The following is a 21,210-nucleotide window of genomic DNA, read 5'->3' on the forward strand; positions in this document are numbered from 1 at the left end:
TCCAACAAATGCTACGTTCAGCAAAGGACAAGAGGGATCCTCTCACTTCTGCAGGAGTCTACCGTATACCATGCAGCTGTGGACAAGTCTACAGAGGAACCACCAAACGCAGCATTGCCCAAACACGAATCAAGGAACATGAAAGGCACTACAGACTAACTCAACTAGAGAAGTCAGCCATAGCAGAGTACCTGATGAACCAACCTGGACACAGCATATTATTCGAGAACACAGAAATGCTGGACCACTCTAACGGCCACCATGTCAGACTACACAGAGAAGCCATTGAAATCCACAAGCATGTGGACAATTTCAACAGAAAGGAGGAAACCATGAAAATGAACAAAATCTGGTTACCAGTATTAAAAAAGAACTCTAACATTACAACAGCAAAACAACAGAGAGGAAACAATCAGGGACAGCTAATCACCTCTCAACAAAAGATTCCACCAGGCACTGCCAGGCCATCAAATGCTAATCAAGGTGGTTAGTTGAAACATTCACACCTAGCTCCAGCAGACAAGAGTTCTTCGTCCCACCCTGGTCGTTCCACATATATATAAACCCATTTTCCTAGTTCCAACAGACCTCACTACCTTTGAGGATGCTTGCCATAGATGCAGGCAAAACGTCAAGAGCATGGCCTCTAGAACATGGCCATATAGCCCGAAAAAACCTACAACAACCCAATGAACAGGACTGTCCACCATTTGTTTTCTCTTCCTGTGCCTTCTCTGATCCTGCATCTTCACGAATCCACTACATATGGTACCATTTTTTTCTATGAACCCCAAGGCAGCCTCGATGTTGGTATATTATGGAAGCAGAACCCTACTGTAAACCCTTTGGTCATTTTTCGGGGCACCCAACTTTGCAAACTATCCCCTTTGTGCTACTTACCTCCGCCCGCCATCTGTGCACACTTGCAGGCACAGCGGTCATTGTCAACATCCTTGGTGCTGAATTCTGTCCCCGAAGGACTTAGGCTGCTTGTCCGTCCGGCTGTGCCACTGTATTTCCTTGCATAAAGCCTACAGAAGGAGAGTGCAGGGCTATCAGCTACAATTCTAACATCAGCTATTTCACCTCTGAGCTTTGGGTTACCAGAGTCAACAGTGGAAAAGGGTTCGTGTTCCTTTAATTCCTATTTTGGAAACTAGCATGTGGAAGCTGAACCCTAAAATGCGGTGTATAAAGAGCAAAAATAAAACAAAACTCAGCGTAAAATAGTAGAAATAGAATATAAAGATTCAGCCCGAGAAAGGAGGCTATAATATAAAATATTATAAACAATATGTGAAGTTTCAGCATAGTATAGTATAAACATAGTATAAAATAGTATACCAGTATGTGGTTTGACCCTAAAAGGCAGTCTAAAAATAGTAGAAATACAAGGGTTATTCAGAAAGTAAAGTTACATTAAAAAAAAAAGAATGAATATATTTTAATCAAACTTACATGGATTGTAGCATAGGTATTACATTGTTTTCCCACATAAATACCATTCAGTTCAATAAATTTTGTCATCCATGCGAAGAGATTTTGATGCCTGTGGCATAGAAGTTTCCCTCCACCTTTGCCAGTTAGTTTGCCACCTTGTTGGTGTTGGAAAATTGTTTTCCATCAAGGTGTTCCTTCTATTTAGTGGACAGATGATAGTTACTGGGTGCAAAATCGGGGCTGTGAGAGGGGTGGCTTAAAACATCCCAACCAAATGAAGTCAACAATTCTTGCGTTGCATGAGTGGTGTGCGGACGTGCCTTGTCATAAATGAGACAAACCTCCACTGTCAGCATCCCATGATGTTTGTTTTGGATGGCTCTGAAAAGTTTCTTCATGGTTTCACAATATATTCAGTACTCAATTTGTCACATGTTGTCTTGACAGTATGTCTTCTCTATAAACTGAAATGATTTTGTGATGAATCACAGCAACGTTCATGTCCTTAGCATTTAGGTAGCATATTACAGTGCAAACTTCACACTTGGAGGGAAACGGAATGAGGATGCTCATCTCTAACCTTCACCACAATGCCAGTCGATGAGTTACTGGTGACTGGCACTGCTCGTTCACTTCTGCTGGCTTCCCACTACACGGCAGCGATACCAACTTCCCCTGAGAAAATTCCATGCGAATTGAAACGATTTTGCAAAGAATCAGAACGGCGTTCATGTCCTTAGCATTTAGGTAGTGCATTACAGTGCAAACTTTGCAGTTGGAGGGATATGGAATGAAGACGCTCATCTCTATCCTTCACCACAATGTTAGTCAATGAGCTACTGACGACTGGCACTGCTCATTTTCTTCCACTGGCTTCCTGCTACACAGCAGTGATACCAACTTCCCCTGAGAAAATTCCATGCGAATTGAAACGATTCTGCGAAGAATCAGAGCGGCGTTCATGACCTTAACATTTAGGTAGTGCATTACAGTGCAAACTTTGCAGTTGGAGGGATACGGAATGAAGACGCTCATCTCTATCCTTCACCACAATGTCAGTCAATGAGCTACTGACGACTGGCACTGCTCATTTTCTTCCACTGGCTTCCCGCTACACAGCAGTGATACCAACTTCCCCTGAGAAAATTCCCCGTGAGAGCTATTTATTTATTATTTATTTAAAACACTTATATTTTGCCCTTCTCACCCCAAAGGGGACTCAGAGTGGAGCACAACATATACATGGCAAACATTTAATGCCGGGTACAATACATAAACATTAAAAAACATTTATCTAAATATTAAAATACACCATTTAAAATAACACAATTTAGTGTGCATTGTAACCTTACTTTCTTACTATGTGCCTTGTAACCTTACTTTCAGGATAACCCTCATAGTATAAAATAGTAGAAACAGTATGTGGAGGTTTAACCCAAAAGGGCAATCTATATATAAAAACAGTATTTGTTCATTCGTTCAGTCGCCTTCGACTCTTCGTGACCTCATGGACCAGCCCACGCCAGAGCTCCCTGTCGGCCGTCACCACCCTCAGCTCCTTCAAGGTCAGTCCAGTCACACACACACACAGTATAAATGGTATAAAATACGAGGGGTATTTTTTAAGTAAGGTCCGTTTTGTTGTAGATCTAGTAGTTCGCGCGCATACTGCAACGAGCATGTGTGTCGTGTACCGGCATGCCTCGGGAACAACTGTGCTGAGTTTCCGCTCTGTAGCTAACCTGTACGGTTCCGTTCTGTGCTTTAAAAATGTTTAAGACTATCAACTCACCCGCCGCATGTGAGGTTCGCTCAGTGATACGGTTTTTGTCAGCAAGGAACCTGCCTGCTGCAGAAATTCATCGACAGATTTGTGAAGTGTACGGTGATACTGTTATGAGTGAAAGCAAAGTGCGTAAGTGGGTACGACAATTCAAAGATGGCCGCGACAACGTCCATGATGATGACGACATGAAAACGGCAGTGAACTCTTGGTTATTGGAGCAGGCGGCAAGCTTTTATGAAGAGGGTATTTTAAAATTGGTTCAGAGGTATGATAAGTGTTTGAACAAACTTGGCAACTATGTCGAAAAATAGAGTGAAGTATGTACTTTCTGAAAATAAATTTACTTCTTTGAAATAAACTTTCGTTGTGTACTTATGTTCCAACGGACCTTACTTAAAAAATACCCCTCGTAGTATTACTTGTAGAAGGTTCCAACCCAAAAGTCAATAATAAGAAACAGTAGAAATAGCAGGAAATAGTAGAAAAAGTATGAGATGATTCAACCCTAAAAGGCAGTTGAATCTATAAACAGTACACAGAAGTTCGGCCTTAAAAGGCAGTCTATAAATAGTAGAAATAGTAGAAAATAATACAAATGTCATAAAATAGTATTAATAGCATGTAAGGTTCAACCCTAAATAGAATCATAGAATCAAAGAGTTGGAAGAGACCTCATGGGCCATCCAGTCCAACCTGCTGCCAAGAAGCAGGAATATTGCATTCAAAGCACCCCTGACAGATAGCCATCCAGCCTCTGTTTAAAAGCTTCCAAAGAAGGAGCCTCCACCACACTCCGGGGCAGAGAGTTCCACTGCTGAACGGCTCTCACAGTCAGGAAGTTCTTCCTCGTGTTCAGGTGGAATCTCCTCTCTTGTAGTTTGAAGCCATTGTTCCGCGTCCTAGTCTCCAGGGAAGCAGAAAACAAGCTTGCTCCCTCCTCCCTGTGGCTTCCTCTCACATATTTATACATGGCTATCATATCTCCTCTCAACCTTCTCTTCTTCAGGCTAAACATGCCCAGCTCCTTAAGCCGCTGCTCATAGGGCTTGTTCTCCAGACCCTTGATCATTTTAGTCACCCTCCTCTGGACACATTCCAGCTTGTCAATATCTCTCTTCAACTGTGGTGCCCAGAATTGGACACAATATTCCAGGTGTGGTCTAACCAAAGCGGAATAGAGGGGTAGCATGACTTCCCTAGATCTAGACACTATGCTCCTATTGATGCAGGCCAAAATCCCATTGGCTATCTCTAAAAAATGTAGAAAATAGTTGAAGTAGTATGTGGTTTGATCCTAACAATAGTATAAATACGTATGTAAAAGACAGCATTTACATGGTATAGAACTCAGCATAGTGTTTCAGCATTGGAAGACCAGGCTTTGAATCCTGCTGCAGGAGGGCCATGGGAACCTATTGGGTGACATTGGGCAAATCACACTCTCTCAGCCTCAGAGAAAGGCAATGGCAACGAGTCTTGCCAGGAAAATATCATGATAGATTAGACATAGGTTCACCCTACATGGGAAATGATTTGAAGGCTCACAACAACAATTAAAATAGCGGGTCTTCCTGGGCAAGGCGACAACAACACACAATCCTTGACTGGGGCTCACCGATAATTCTGCTCCTCAGGGCCGACTTGGAAATGTTCGTACAGGGCATAGGCTTCAATGTTTTCCCAGTCTTGGAGTTTGATACGAAGGGAATAGGAACCTTGGTTTGTGAGTGAGTGGATCAAGTCATTGCCCAGCCAGTACTCTCCAAGCGGGGATCCAAAACCCTGCAAAAGATGGAAACATGAAAGTGAAATAATAATAATCCATGCAGGAATATTATCATAATTCCAGTACAATATGTGATAGTAGTAGGCCTGGGCAACAACGGAAAAATTTGTTTCTAAACTCATTTCGTTTTTAGGGGTCCATTGTGTTTCGTTTTTTAAAAGAATTCCGAAATTTTCCTTTTAAAAATTTCGAAATTTACGAAATTTCGTATAATTACAAATCGATTTGTTAATGGCGGACGCGATTGCGCAATATGCTAAAAAAACCTCCAAATGGGACAGGGGGAACTTCTGAAGCTTCCCTCTCCCTCTGTTGTTGACTTTTGGTGTGATAAAACAAACACCAACTATAAAACTTGCACCAGACATGCGAAAATAATTACGAAATAATTACGAAATAATTTTGAAATAATTTCGAAATAATAACGAAACAATTACGAAATAAATTGAATAAATCGTTTCGAATCTAATTTATTCCTCACACTATTCCTGCATGGCTCAATATTGGATCGTAAGCTAATTTAAATACGAATTAATAACGAATTATGAAATTAACAAACGAAACCGCCCAAGCCTAGATGGTAGGTGTGCAGAAGTCATTGTTATTATGTTTGCGTTTAACTGTTAGAGTATATATTTGGTTTGTAACAGTAGCTAAAACTGGAGTCATCTGGTTTGAATCCACAGTGAGCGTTGCCAAGGAGACGAGGCTGGCTAGCTCATGAGAGGGAGAAGTGGGCGGAGCCAAGCAGGAAAAGTTATGTGTGTTTTAAAAAAAACAGCAGAGAGAGGCTTGGAAAGGCCTGAGAGGGAGGCGTGTGTGTGAGCGGCTGGGGTTTTTCAGTCTGGGAGGGCTGAGAGGGAAACCTGGCCAGATTCTTTGGTCAAAGAAGACTAAAGGAAGCCTAGTTAAGATCCCTAGTTAAAGAAGGACTAGAGGTCAGAGATTTGATCGAGGGAAGATCAAATTGAAAGGCTATTTATAGTAGTGAAACATTGTTCACTAGAGAGCTTCACCTCAGTGAAAGTTAGCCACAAGCTGTGTTATCTGGAAGAGTGGACTGTGTTATAAACCACGTGATATTCAAAGTTCCATAAGTTATTTAACAGCCTGCAACCATAAGCTTTGTACACAATAAACTTGTTATCTTTTGTTGAAAACCGTCTCATCTCAACTAATCTGCGTCTGTAGAGCCAGATCTCATCGGTGGTACCTCAAATACCTCATGTTGGTGGCAGTTACCTTAACTTACAAATAATAATTGGCCTCCTCCATAATATACTCTTCTACACAATTGAGGCCTGAGGTAAATTCCCTCCGTAACATCCACATCTGTACAATTGGTGATAGCGGTGGGGATCTTTAAAGTTAAAATCCCTATACCCTGTCCATCGTTGTGTTCGCATCTTCCCAGTAGGTAAACCATAATTCAGTCAATTGAGATCACAAATACAGGAACGATTGGCAACCTGTTACAACAGAGGCTTCAGTCCCCTTCTGTCGCATTGAGGTGCTAGACCTGAGTCTAAGCTCTAACCCAGGCCTTGGCAAACTTGAGTCCTCCAGGTATTTTGGACCTCAACTCCCACAATTCCTAACAGTCTCAGACCCTTTCCTTTTCCCCCTCAGCCGCTTAAGCGGCTGAGGGGTGAAAAGGAAGGGGTCTGAGGCTGTTAGGAATTGTGGGAGTTGAAGTCCAAAACATCTGTAAGGCCCAAGTTTGCTTATGTCTACTCTAACCCTTTACTGCCATTTCTCCACATTTGTGGCTTTTACTTTTGCTGATTTCATTATTCGCAGAGTTTATTAAAAAATGTGCTCCCTTAGGCATCCCCCGTGGCGCAGTGGGTTAAAGCACTGAGCTGCTGAGCTTGTTGATCGAAAGGTCGCAGGTTCGATTCCGGGGAGCGGTGTGAGCTTCCGCTGTCAGCCCTAGCTTCTGCCAACCTAGCAGTTCAAAAACATTCAAATGTGAGTAGATCAATAGGTACCGCTCCAGCGGGAAGGTAAGGGCGCTCCATGCAGTCATGCTGGCCACATGACCTTGGAGGTGTCTACGGACAACGCCGGCTCTTCGGCTTAGAAATGGAGATGAACACCACACCCCAGAGTCAGACATGACTGGACTTAATGTCAGGGGACTACCTTTACCTTTACCTTTAGGCATCTCAAGGATGCATCTACACCGCAGAATTAACACAATTTGACACCACTTTAACTGCCATGACTCAGTGCTAGGGGATCATGGGAGCTGGAGTTTTACAAAGTTCGTAGCTTTCTTTGCTGGAAAGCACTGGTGCTTTTCCAAACCACAAATCTCAGGATTTCATAGCATTGAGTTATGACAGTTAAAGTGGTATCAAACTGCATTCATTCTACAGTGCAGATGTATCCCCAGTGGGGAAGGGAAAGTCCTGGTTAATTCTACACTGTCCCATTTTTTCAGTTGCTATTAAAATATTGCATTTTTTATTTTTCTATTTATTCGTTTACAGTATTTATTTTCCGCCCTTCTCGCTCCGAGCGGGTGAGAAGGGCGGAATATAAATACTGCAAATAAATAAATAGCACACATACAGCTAACATTCAATGTTGATTATACAATGACAAGACAGACAACAGAAAGAGGAGTATATATATAGCCTTTTCCCATCTTTTGGCATCTTTGGAGGCTGTGCTTGGTTCAAACCACAGGGGGTGCTGTCGCTCCATTTCCTTGCTGAAGAGTTTTTCTTTGTTTGTAAACTTCCTGCTTTTTCTGATCGAAACACCGTGTGCCCAGGGGGGAGTCTCTCATTTGGTATTAGCCATTGATCGAGGTTCTGGGTTTGAGCCTGCCACTTTTGGACTCTCGCTTGCAGGGGTGTTCCAGCGAGTGTCTCTGTAGATCTTAGAAAACTATTTCTTGATTTCAGTTGTTGACGTGCTGGCTGATACCCAAACAAGGGATGAGCTGGAAATATCACTGCTTTGGTCCTTTCACTATTGGCTGCTACTTCCCGGCGGATGTCAGGTGGTGCAATACCGGCTAGACAGTGTAGTTTCTCCAGTGGTGTTGGGCGCAGACACCCCGTGATAATGCGGCATGTCTCATTAAGAGCCACATCCACTGTTTGAGCGTGGTGAGATGTGTTCCACACTGGGCATGCATACTCAGCAGCAGAGTAGCATAGTGCAAGGGCAGATGTCTTCACTGTGTCTGGTTGTGACCCCCAGGTTGTGCCAGTCAGCTTTCTTGGTTGCTACCTGCATTTTCCATACCTGTTTGTATTCCTTCCAGGTGCGCTGGAAATCCACAGACCCATCCTTTCGGTGCTGGATCACGGTCCAGCCACCTCCACTGGTTTCCATATCACAAAGTACCTGGTAACAGATGAAGAAAAAAAGAATTATTTAGGGGTGCATCTATTTAGGGTTTGGCAGCACTTGAACTGTTATGGTTCAAAGCTATGGAATTCTGAAATGTGTAGTTTTGAGAGATATTTACTCTTTTCTATCAGAAGGCTGTAGGGATACAAAAAACTACAAAACTCAGGATTCTATAGGATGGACCCATGGCAGTGAAAGTGGTGCAGTAGCACAGTGGGTTAAACTGCTAGCTGCAGAATATTTGCTGACCAGAAGGTTGGCAGTTCAAAGCCACAGGTCGGGGTGAGCTCCTGCTGTTAGCCCTAGCTTCTGCCAACCTAGCAGTTCGAAAACATGCAATGTGAGTAGATCAATAGGTGCCATGTCAGTGGGAAGGTAAACACGACCAGGAGGGTCTACAGACAACAGGCTTCTTGGCATGAAAAAATTGAATAAGAGCACCTCCCCATGGCCAGAGTTGAGCACAGTCTCCAGATGCTGGAGATGGAAAGGGAAACCTTTGCCTTTCTTTGTATTGTATGTCATTGTTGTTATTGTACAAAGGCATTGAATGTTTGCCTATATATGTGTATACCGTAATCTGCTCTGTGTCCCCTCAGGGAGATAGATATGTGGTCTAACCACATAGAGGCGTGGTTAGACCACACCTGAAATACGGTGTCCAATTCTGGGCACTGCAATTGAAGGGAGATGTTGACAAGCTGGTGTGTGTCCAGAGGGGGGCGACTCAAAGGATCAAGGATCTGGAGAACAAGCCCTATGAGGAGCGTCTTAAAGAGCTGGTCATGTTTAGCCTGAAGAAGTGAAGGCTGAGAGGAGACATGATAGCCATGTATAAATATGTGAGAGGTACTCATAGGGAGGAGGGAGCAAGCTTGTTTACTGCTGCCCTGGAGACAAGGACATGGACCAATGGCTTCAAACTACAAGAAAGGAGATTCCATCTGAACATGAGGAAGAACTTCCTGACTGTGAGAGCCGTTCAGCAGTGGAACTCTCTGCCGTGGAGTGTGGTGCAGGCTCCTTCTTTGGAAGCTTTTAAACAGAGGGTGGATGGCCATCTGTCAGGGGTGCTTTGAATGCAATATTCCTGCTTCTTGGCAGGGGGTTGGACTGGATGGCCCATCAGGTCTCTTCCAACTCTACGATTCTATAAATAAAGTGTGTCATTAGTTTATTATTATAATAATTCTACAACATGGATGACAATCCATTCTGCAGACATGAGGGTTTTTTTGTACCTGTCATGCCTCCATAGAGACTTTACTATTTTATCAAATAAAGTCTCCCTTAGTTAGAAGTTATTGCTTGAAGTAGGGATTACAAGTTTAAGAAACCCTGCCACAAATGTAAGGAAGACAAGGCAAAAAAGGACACAGAAGAAAAGCAGAGAGCAAGCAAGAACTAGCCTCCAACTTTTCCTAAAAGTTTTAATTGTTAGTTCTTGGTGGAGTTAGAATTTGACTCTATTAAATTCCTTGTTAACTGTTCACCTGGGAGTTACCCTGGACTGTGATTTGATGTATAAGAAGCACTGCCTGAATATCAAGCAAAAAGGAGGTGCTAAAGCTGACTGGCACAACCTGGGGATTACAACCAGACACAGTGAAGACATCTGCCTTTGTGCTTTGCTACTCTGCTGCTGAGTACACATGCCCAGTGTGGAACACATCTCACCACTCTAAAACAGAGGATGCGGCTCTTAATGAGACATGATGCATTATCATAGGATGTCTACGCCCTACACCGCTGGAGAAATTAAACTGTTTCGCCTAGGTATTGCTAAACCCAGGCCCCGGGGGCAGGATGTAGCCCCTTGGGCTCTTTTCTCAGCCCCTCCTCTCTCTCACCATTGTATCCTCCCTTCCTTCTCTCTTTCCTTCAACCTTCCTCGCCTCCCTGGAGAAATTATACTGTTTAGCCAACTGCCACATCCACTGTGAAGTAGCAGCCAATGAAATGACCTCTATGCTGATGATCATGCCATTACTGCTCAAGCAGGGAGCTTTGAGACAGTAGAACAGAAGCTCTCCGAAGCTCTAGGTGCTCTTACTGCCTACTACAGGGAAAACCAGCTGATCCCTAACCCATCTAAAACACAGACATGTGCCTTTCATCTCAAGAACAGAGAAGCATCCCGAGCTCTGAAGATCACCTGGGAAGGAATCCCACCTGGGAAGGAATCCCAGCATTGCAGCGCACCCAAATACCTGGGAGTTACTCTGGACCGTGCTCTGACCTACAAGAAGCACTGCCTGAACATCAAGCAAAAAGTGGGTGCTAGAAACAATATCATACGAAAGCTGACTGGCACAACCTGGGGAGCACAACCAGATACAGTGAAGACATCTGCCCTTGCACTGTGCTACTCTGCTGCTGAGTATGCATGCCCAGTGTGGAACACATCTCACCACACTAAAACAGTGGATGTGGCTCTTAATGAGACGCCGCATTATCACGGGGTGTCTGCGCCCTACACCACTGGAGAAATTACACTGCTTAACCGGTATTGCACCACCTGACATCCGCCGGGAAGTAGCAGCCAATAGTGAAAGGACCAAGGCAGAGACATCTCCAGCTCATCCCCTGTTTGGGTATCAGCCAGCACGTCAACAACTTAAATCTAGAAATAGTTTTCTAAGATCTACAGAGACACTCGCTGGAACACCTCAGCAAGCGAGAGTCCAAAAGTGGCAGGCTCAAACCCAAAATGAGAGGATCCCTCTTGTCCTTTGCTGAACGTAACCTCTGCAGGAGTCTACCGTGTACCATGCAGCTGTGGACAAGTCTACATAGGGACCACCAAACACAGCGCCCAGACACGCATCAAGGAACACGAAAGGCACTGCAAACTACTCCAACCAGAGAAATCAGCCATAGCAGAGCACCTGATGAACCAACCTGGACACAGCATATTATTTGAGAACACAGAAGTGCTGGACCACTCTCACAACCACCATGTCAGACTACACAGAGAAGCCATTGAAATCCACAAGCATGTGGACAATTTCAACAGAAAGGAAGAATCCATGAAAATGAACAAAATCTGGCTACCAGTATTAAAAAACTCAAAAATTACAGCAGCAAAACAACAGAGGGGAAACAAACAGGCACATGAAATCACTCTCAACAAAAGATTCCCCCCAGGCGCTTCCAAGCCATTGAATGTAAATCAAGGTGATCAGCTGAAACATTCACAGCTAGCCCCAGCAAACAAAAGTCCTTTGTCTCACCCTGGTCATTCCACAGATATATAAACCCATTTTTCCTACTTCCAACAGACCTTACTACCTCTGAGGATGCTTGCCATAGATGCAGGCGAAACGTCAGGAGAAAAATTGCCTCCAGAACATGGCCATATAGCCCGGAAAAACCTACAACAACCCAATAAAATAAACTGTTCACCTGTGTAGATCCAACTTTGTTCCTGGTGAGATTAAAGCACTTTCTGGAGTACATATTTTTTTTAAAAAAACCAAACTAACAAACAAAAAACAAAAAAGTTGATGTTCAGACTCACTTTAGCAGTCTCTGTAGTATTGGGGACCCTTATGGTGTAGACTCCGCTTTTGGTAAATCCCAGTTTGTAGGCAGCTGCACAGTCCTTGAATGTTGTCTGCTCTTCCAAAGAGGGCAGGGAAATTTCTGTCAGGGTCAGATAAATAAGGGTGATTTTTTTTTTAAAAAGGAATTCTTCTTTTAGCAAGAGTTCCATCTTCATTTCCAAACAGGAAAGTATGCTCTCAGTGTGCTGTTTGAATGACACCCTTGGAGCATTTGCAGGTTATACAAAATGCAGAATGTAATATAGGACCTGCCAAGGTCACAAACGTGCAACCCTAACCCTGGTGGAGCAACTGTACGTACGGTTGCATTGGGACACCAAGCCTATAAGGTGCTTGACCGTCTCAGCCAGCGAGGTCTGCTGCTTCTGCAGGGCTGTGTTGTTCAGGAGAGCCATGCCCAGGCGCTGCTCCAGGTGACCAACAAAGTCCATCTGCTTGGAAAGCAATCGTTGCATTTCCAACTTCTCCGACCGAAGGCTTTGAAGTTCCTCCTCACGCTTCCCCTCCAGAGTCAGGACCTTCCTCTCTAGGAAGCTGCAAAAAAGAAAGTAGAAAGGATAGCAAAGAGCTCAGAGTCAGCGATACTGAAGGACCACGTGGGGATCCCATTGTGGCGAACCCACCTTCAATCATCTTATGCGTGCTCTTTGTTTAAGGCTGCTCTTTTTTTAGTTTGTAAACACTAACTGTAGTAGGTTCTTGTGGGTTTTTTCGGGCTATAGAGCCATGTTCTAGAGGCATTTCTCCTGACGTTTCGCCTGCATCTATGGCAAGCATCCTCAGAGGTTGAGAAGGTCTGTTGGAAGTAGGAAAAATGGGTTTATATATCTGTGGAATGGCTGGGGTGGGGCAAGGAGCTCTTCCCTGCTGCAGTTAGGTGTGAATGTTTAGCTGATCACCTTCATTAGCATTTGAAGGCCTGCCTGAGTCTGGGAAAATCTGTTGCTGGGAGGTGTTAATCTGTGCCTGGTTTTTTCCTCTCTGTTGTTTAGCTGTTATAAACAACACAGCTGCACAGTTACAAAGCCATATTGGGCTCACTACACACTACATCAAGGACTCAGCCCACTTCATAGAAAAAATCAGCAATCTCAAGCTAAATACAAACGACAAACTGATCAGCTTCGATGTGGTATCTCTATTTACCATGGTCCCGGTAGCAGACACCATGGCACTCATCAACCAGAGGTTCCCAGAAGACATCACGACTCTGTTTCACCATTGCCTTACCACCAGTTACTTTCAGTGGGACAATGAATTCTACGAACAGAAAGATGGAGTAGCTATGGGGAGCCCTCTCAGCCCGGTCATAGCTAACTTCTACATGGAACACTTTGAAGAACAAGCCCTGGAAACAGCAACCAAAAAGCCCACGATATGGTTCAGATATGTGGATGACACCTTCACTATTTGGAGCCATGGAGAAGAAGAACTCAACAGGTTCCTGGACCATCTTAACAGCATCCACCCAAACATCCAGTTCACTATGGAAAAAGAAAAGGAAGGAAGACTGCCTTTTCTAGATGTCCTAGTCATCCGCAAACCAGATCAACAATTGGGTCACACCGTCTACAGAAAACCCACACACACAGATAGATATCTACATAAAAACTCCAACCATCACCCAAGTCAAAAAAGAAGCACCATTAAAGCCTTGGCAGACCGTGCAAAAAGAATCTGCGAACCCCACCTTCTCCAAGATGAACTGAACCACCTCAACTGGGCTCTCCAGGCCAATGGATACTCCACCTCAGACATCAGAAGAGCTGCAAGACCAAGAACAAGCCACGAGAGTCAAGATGAACATCCACCCAGAGGAAAAGTGTTCCTGCCATACATCAAGGGAACCACTGATCACATAGGGAAGCTGATGAGGAAACACAACATACAAACAATCTACAAACCCACCAAGAAAATCCAACAAATGCTACGTTCAGCAATGGACAAGAGGGATCCTCTCACCTCTGCAGGAGTCTACCGTATACCATGCAGCTGTGGACAAGTCTACAGAGGGACCACCAAACGCAACGCCATGACATGCATCAAGGAACATGAAAGGCACTGCAAACTACTCCAACCAGAGAAATCAGCCATAGCAGAGCACCTGATGAACCAGCCTGGACACAGCATATTATTTGAGAACACAGAAATGCTGGACCACTCTCACAACCACCATGTCAGACTACACAGAGAAGCCATTGAAATCCACAAGCATGTGGACAATTTCAACAGAAAGGAAGAGACCATGAAAATGAACAAAATCTGGCTACCAGTATTAAAAAACTCTAAAATTATAACAGCTAAACAACAGAGAGGAAAAAACCAGGCACAGATTAACACCTCCCAGCAACAGATTTTCCCAGACTCAGGCAGGCCTTCAAATGCTAATGAAGGTGATCAGCTAAACATTCACACCTAACTGTAGCAGGGAAGAGCTCCTTGCCCCACCCCAGCCATTCCACAGATATATAAACCCATTTTTCCTACTTCCAACAGACCTTCTCAACCTCTGAGGATGCTTGCCATAGATGCAGGCGAAACGTCAGGAGAAATGCCTCTAGAACATGGCTCTATAGCCTGAAAAAACCCACAAGAACCTAGTGATTCCAGCCATGAAAGCCTTCGACAATACAACTAACTGTAGTAATTGGGAGGGATAGCCAAAACTCCAGAGGACAGGAGCAGGATTCAAAACGATCTTGACAGATTAGAGAGATGGGCCAAAATTAACAAAATGAAGTTCAACAGTGACAAATGCAAGATACTCCACTTTGGTAGGAAAAATGAAATGCAAAGATACAGAATGGGGGACAATGCCTGGCTCGAGAGCAGTACATGTGAAAAAGATCTTGGAGTCCTCGTGGACAACAAGTTAAACATGAGCCAAGAATGTGATGTGGCGGCAAAGAAAGCCAATGGGATTTTGGCCTGCATTAATAGGAGCATAGTGTCTAGATCTAAGGAAGTAATGCTACCCCTCTATTCTGCTTTGGTTAGACCACACCTGGAATATTGTGTCCAATTCTGGGCACCACAATTCAAGAGAGATATTGACAAGCTGGAATGTGTCCAGAGGAGAGCGACTAAAATGATCAAGGGTCTGGAGAACAAGCCCTATGAGGAGCGGCTTAAGGAGCTGGGCATGTTTAGCCTGAAGAAGAGAAGGCTGAGAGGGGATATGATAGCCATGTATAAATATGTGAGAGGAAGCCACAGGGAGGAGGGAGCAAGCTTGTTTTATGCTTCCCTGGAGACTAGGACGCGGAACAATGGCTTCAAACTACAAGAGAGGAGATTCCATCTGAACATGAGGAAGAACTTCCTGACTGTGAGAGCCATTCAGCAGTGGAACTCTCTGCCCCGGAGTGTGGTGGAGGCTCCTTCTTTGGAAGCTTTTAAACAGAGGCTGGATGGCCATCTGTCAGGGGTGATTTGAATGCAATATTCCTGCTTCTTGGCAAGGGGTTGGACTGGATGGCCCATGAGGTCTCTTCCAACTCTTTGATTCTGTGATTCTATGATTCTAACTGAAGCATGGGTGTGTGAAAAAAGAGGCATTATTTAACTAAACAGAGTGCAAAGACCAACATGTGATGGAATGAAAACCATGCATAGTTCACGTTTTACCAGCCCACACACTCTCTTGCCAGAGAAAGAAAATATGCCACGCAAAGGATCAGTAAAGAACAAGAAGTTTACCCTTTGTAATGCAGAGTGTAAAGAACTCCTTACTTTAAGCAGCTAGAATGTGGGCCTGGCGAAGCCTTGGCGGCCATCTTAGGATAGGGAAACAAGGAGACGCCGGGATTGTGGCACAGCTGGCTGAGTGTCAGCTGCATTAAGATCACTCTGACCAAAAGGTCATGAGTTCGAAGCCAGCCCGGGTTGAAGTGGGTTTCCAACCAATTGTGTAGCCTGTTGTCGATCTTTGCAACCCGAAAGACAGTTGCATCTGTCAAACAGGAAAATTAGGTACCACCTTAAAGTGTGGGGAGGCTAAATTAACTAATTTATGAGGCCATAAAAATACTCTAGTAAGCACTCCAGCAAAAAGCATGCGGGGAATGTGGAAGTACTTCATCAGTGTCGCAGATGGACGATGAAAGCGACAGCTCCCCTGGCGGCCAGAAAAAGTTAAATAGCCTCTGTGTATGTCTGTATATGTTGTATGTTAAAATTGGCATTGAATGTTTGCCATATATGTGTACACTGTAATCCACCCCGAGTCCCCTGCGGGAAGAAAGGAGAGAAGGAACGAAAGAGAAAAGAGGAAGGAAAGAGACAAGGAAGGATGGAACCAAAGAGCAAAGGAAGCGAGGAAAGAAACAGGTAGAGAAGGAAGAAAGAAGAAGGGAAAGAAAAAGAGGGAGGGAAGGAAGGAGAGAAAGAAAGAAGGAGAGAAAGAGGGAGGGAAGGTTGGCTACAGCAACGTGTGGCAGGTACAGCTAGTATTATATATAATTTATATATATCAGACATGAACCTGGCCAGTGGCAGATAGGTAGAGAGTGTTTGTGTGATTCACGCAGTGCAAAAAAAGGAAAAAAGGAAAAAAGGAGAAAAAAGAACATGAGAACTATGTGTTGTCGAAGGCTTTCATGGCTGGAAACATTGGGTTGCTTTGAGTTTTCCGGGCTGTATGGCCATATTCCAGAAGCATTCTCTCCTGATGTGTCACCCACATCTATGGCAGGCATCCTTAGAGGTGTGAGGTCTGTTGGAAACTAGGCAAGTGAGGTTTATCTATCTGTGGAATAATGTCTAGGGTGGGAGGGGAAAAAAACAACATCTTATCTGTTTGAGGCAAGTGTGAATGTTGCAATTGGCCACCTTGATTATAAGCCTCTGGGATTCCTCCAAATTTTATGCTTCTGCATTTGATTACAGAAAAGCCCAGACATATTTTCTGCTTCAGAAATATACATATGCAAATTAATAAGAATTTTAAAATAATAAACAGTCTCAACCTGTTCCTTTCTTGGAGCCTGCTGATCTCATGAGTCTGTAGCAGGAGCTGTTTCTCAAGTTTGTTGGTTGATAAGGAGTTTTGCAATACTTGGATTTCCAGCCGGGAGGTTTGGTTGAGAACCTGGTTGGTGGGGATAGGCAGGAAGAAATGGGAAAATCAAGATGGTGAGTTGGTTCTTGCATAAAGTTCCCCACAGCGTTTGGCTCTTAAATAGAAATATTAATCAAATTTACAATGATCTAACCTCCAGATATGATCAATGCATCTCGGAAGGGCAAGCAGTATTACAAATCAAGTCATTCCACAGATATATAAACCCTTTTTCCTAGTTCCAACAGACCTCACTACCTCTGAGGATGCTTGCCATAGATGCAGGTGAAACGTCAGGAGAGAATGCCTCTAGACCATGGCCATACAGCCCGAAAAAACCTACAACAACCCAATCAAGTAATTGTTTCTCCCAACTTTGAAGACCTGCTCTGACACAGAATATTACATGTGTGTGTATGTATGTATGTAGAGAGAGAGAGATGCAGATAGTGGTATTTAGCAATGGTCTATGCCTCTGGAGACCAGGGTTCAATTTCCCACTTGACCATGGAAACCCACTAGGTAACTTTGGGTGAGTTACACTCTCTCAATCCCAGAAAACCTAATAATAGGCTCGCCATGAATATGTCATGCCCACTGGGTTTTTATGGGTGAGCAGGGATTCAAACCATGGTCAAACCATGGTCACCTAGGTCTCTTCTACACGATCTACACGATCTGATCCCAGGTTGTCTGCTTTGAACCAGATTATATGAGTCTCCGCCTTATAATCTGGGATTTAATCTGCAGGCCATTAAATGCTAATCAAGGTGGCCAATTAATAATAAATAAATAAATAAACAAACAAACTTTATTTATACCCCGCCACCATCTCCTCAAGGGACTCGGAGCGGCTTACATGAGGCCAATAAATAAATAAATAAATAAAAATGTAATGTTCGTTTGTGGTATTCACAGAACTCAAACACCACTGGACGAATTGACACCAAATTTGGACACAAGACACCTAACAACGCAATGTATGTCCTTCACTAAAAAAAAAATGATTTTGTCATTTGGGAGTTGTAGTTGCTGGGATTTATAGTTAACCTACAATCAAAGGGCATTCTGAGCCCAACCAACGATGGAATTGAACCAAACTTGCCACACAGTTCTCCCACGACCAACAGAAAATACTGGAAGGGTTTGGTGGGCAGTGTCCTTTGGTTTTGGAGTTGTAGTTCACCTACATCCAGAGATCACTGTGGACTCAAACAGTGATGGATCTGGACCAAACTCTACACGAAGACTCAATATGCCCAAATGTGAGCACTGGTGGAGTTTGGGGAAAATAGAATCTTGACATTTGGGAGTTGTAGTTGCTGGGATTTATAGTTCACCCACAATCACAGAGCATTCTGAACCCCACCAACAATAGAATTGGGCCAAACCTACCACACAGAACCCCCATGTGGGCCACAGCAAAACGTGGCAGGGGACGGCTAGTCAATAATAAAAAAGCAATAAACAAAAACAATACAATGAATATATAAGTCACATATAAATAATAACACACAAAGATTTAAAAACCTATGGCCGTGTCAAATGTAATAGTTTAAAATGAAAAGATAAATGCTGGGCATGAACAAAGGTAGGATATAACTGGTCGGAGGGTTTAAAAGAAGTGGTCCACGCCTTGGTCACCTCTAGAATGGATTACTGCAATGCGCTCTACGTGGGGCTGCCCCTGAAGACGGCTCGGAAACTACAATTGGTCCAGCGGGCAGCAGCCAGGATGCTAACTGGAGCTCATTATCAAGAGAGGTCAACCCTCTTGTTCAAGGAGCTCCACTGGCTGCCATTTATTTTCCGAGCCCAATTCAGGGTGCAGGTGCTCACCTACAAAGCCCTGAACGGTTTGGGACCACCCTACCTGCGTGACCGCATCTCCATCTACGAACCCACACGCTCGCTCCGGTCATCTGGGGAGACCCTGCTCGTGATCCCACCTACGTCTCAAGCGCGTTTGGTGGGGACGCGGGACAGGGCCTTCTCTGTGGCGGCCCCCCGACTTTGGAATGCCCTTCCAAAAGAGCTTCGTCAGGCCCCTACTCTGGCAGTTTTCAGAAGGAACCTAAAAACTTGGTTGTTCCGATGTGCATTCGCAGATTAGGAATCCCCATCCCAAGTCCTAGAAGCACTTTAGCACAACTAAGGTTGCTGTACGCCGCACTTAATCCTACGTCCCTCCTGCCATATCAGCACTTTTAACTCTGTACCCCATTGCGCTGGCCGAACCAGTTTTAATAGTGTCTTGAGGTATTGTCATTGTGGTAATTTGCTTAATTGTTTTTGATTTGCTTTGTTTATTGTTGTGTTATGTTTTTTATTGTATTGTGTTTGAGGCTTCGGCCCGTGTAAGCCGCATCGAGTCCTTCGGGAGATGCTAGCGGGGTACAAATAAAGTTAATAATAATAATAATAATAATAATAATAATAAAGGGAGCGCAATCCAACAAATAGTTAAAGTGCTTCTGAGGACATTTTGCTGGGAATTATTCCTTATTCTGGGAAGGCACACAATTGCAACATTCACACAAACACCTAGCAGACAAGAGTTCTTTCCCCCACCCTGGACATTCCACAGACATATAAACCTCACTTAGTTTCCAACAAACATCTCAACATATGAAGATGCCTGTCATAGTTGTGGGTGAAACGTCAGGGGAGAATGCTTCTGGAACATGGTCATTCAGCTTAGAAAACTCACAACAGCCCAGTGATTCCGGCATTGAAAGCCTTCGACAACAAATCTGGGATCAGATCCTGGGATACGAGGACAGTGTAGGAGGGGCCTGCGTCTAAGGCTTAAGCCACGGCACCATTGAGGTATACCTGTAAGTAACGTTTCTAAGTCTTGTCTGAAACACAGAAGAGGCATGATTCCTTCCTTCATCCTCCTTTCCCAAAAAGCAACCCTGCTTACCTGCATCTCTACATCAGTTAGCTTGCGGGTCTGCTCTGCGGTTTGGTTCAGAAGGTTGGTACCGATTTCCAACATGGCAGCAGTGTGGTTCTGCACGACACTGAAGTGGCTGTCAGACATTTCCATTCTCACGTTCTCTTGAATGTAGCCCTCCAGCTATTCGTAAGACACATTGACACCAGGAAGAAGAGAGACGGGGAAGAATCATGGGGAAAGATGAGGAAAGAAAGGAAGGAATTATTATTATTATTATTATTATTATTATTATTATTATTATTATTACTAGCTGTACTCGCCACGCGTTGCTGTGGCCAACCTTCCCTCCCACTTTCTCTTCTTCTTTCCCTCCTTCCCTTTTCTTCTTTCCCTCTCTCCTTCCTTCCTTCTCTACCTCTTTCCTTCCCCCCTTTTTCTTTTCCTTCCCCTTCTCTTTCTTCCTTCTCTGCCTCTTTCCTTCCTTCCTTTGCTTTTTGCTTCCATCCTTCCTTTTGTCTTTCCTTCTTTCCCTCACTCTTTCTCTTTCTTTCTCTTCTTCCTTCAAACCCTTTTTCTTTCCTTTTCTTTTTTCCCTTTCCTTCTCTCCTTCCTTCTTTCTCTACCCATTTCTTTCCATCCCTCTTCTTTTCCCCTTTCTCTCCTTTCTTCCTTCTCTACCTCTTTCCTTCCTTCCTTTGCTCTTTGTTTCCTTCCTTCCTTCCTTCCTTTTCTCCCTCTTCCTTCACTTTTTTCTGTATGTCATTTATCTTTTCGTCATTTATCTTTTAGGGTTTTTTAAGTCCTTTCCACTGGTTTTTTTTTGTGGGGGGGGGGGTTATGAGTGATGGACACTCATTGGTCTGTTAGCGTTGCTGTGGCCAACCTTCCCTCCCTTTTTCTCTCTCCTTCCTTCATTCCCTCTTTCCTTTGTTCCTTCTTTTTTTCTTTCCTTCTCTCTTTCCACCCCCCCCTTTTCTTTACCTTCTTTCTCTCCTTTCTTCCCTCTCTACCTCTTTCTTTCCTCCCTCCCTTTGCTCTTTGCTTCCATACTTCCTTCTCTCTTTCCTTCTTTCTTTCCCGCCCTCTTTCTCTCCTTTCTTCTCTCCCTCTTTCCTTCCTTCCCTTCTCTACCTCTTGCCGGGGCACTGGCAGTAAGGGAGCCTTGCTGTAGCCCCCAGTCTTGCTGGGCTGGGTGTGGGGCAGGTGGGAGGCACTTTTCGAGGTAGACCTCGCTCACCCAGCGCCACCTCTTCTCCTTTCTGCCATGGCTGCGGGGCACCTTCCCTGTTTGGTGGGTGAGCA

General features: G+C 44.1%; 1 protein-coding gene across 1 annotated transcript in view; it reads right to left on the reverse strand.

Moving 5' to 3' along the window:
- The window catches only part of LOC132781453 (angiopoietin-2-like), a 51,978-nt gene that overhangs the window by 9,163 nt on the left and 21,605 nt on the right, over positions 1 to 21,210 (reverse strand). Inside the window, exons 2-8 of the mRNA XM_067473711.1 lie at positions 19,933 to 20,088; positions 16,915 to 17,036; positions 12,249 to 12,481; positions 11,902 to 12,026; positions 8,274 to 8,375; positions 4,842 to 5,008; positions 901 to 1,031 (exon numbers count right to left, since the gene is read on the reverse strand). Of these exons, the coding sequence (XP_067329812.1) occupies positions 901 to 1,031; positions 4,842 to 5,008; positions 8,274 to 8,375; positions 11,902 to 12,026; positions 12,249 to 12,481; positions 16,915 to 17,036; positions 19,933 to 20,088 (1,036 nt within the window). The remainder of the gene's footprint in view (positions 1 to 900; positions 1,032 to 4,841; positions 5,009 to 8,273; positions 8,376 to 11,901; positions 12,027 to 12,248; positions 12,482 to 16,914; positions 17,037 to 19,932; positions 20,089 to 21,210) is intronic.

The sequence above is a fragment of the Anolis sagrei genome, chromosome X, assembly GCF_037176765.1.
Source record: "Anolis sagrei isolate rAnoSag1 chromosome X, rAnoSag1.mat, whole genome shotgun sequence".
NCBI classification, from domain to species: Eukaryota; Metazoa; Chordata; class Lepidosauria; order Squamata; family Dactyloidae; genus Anolis; species Anolis sagrei.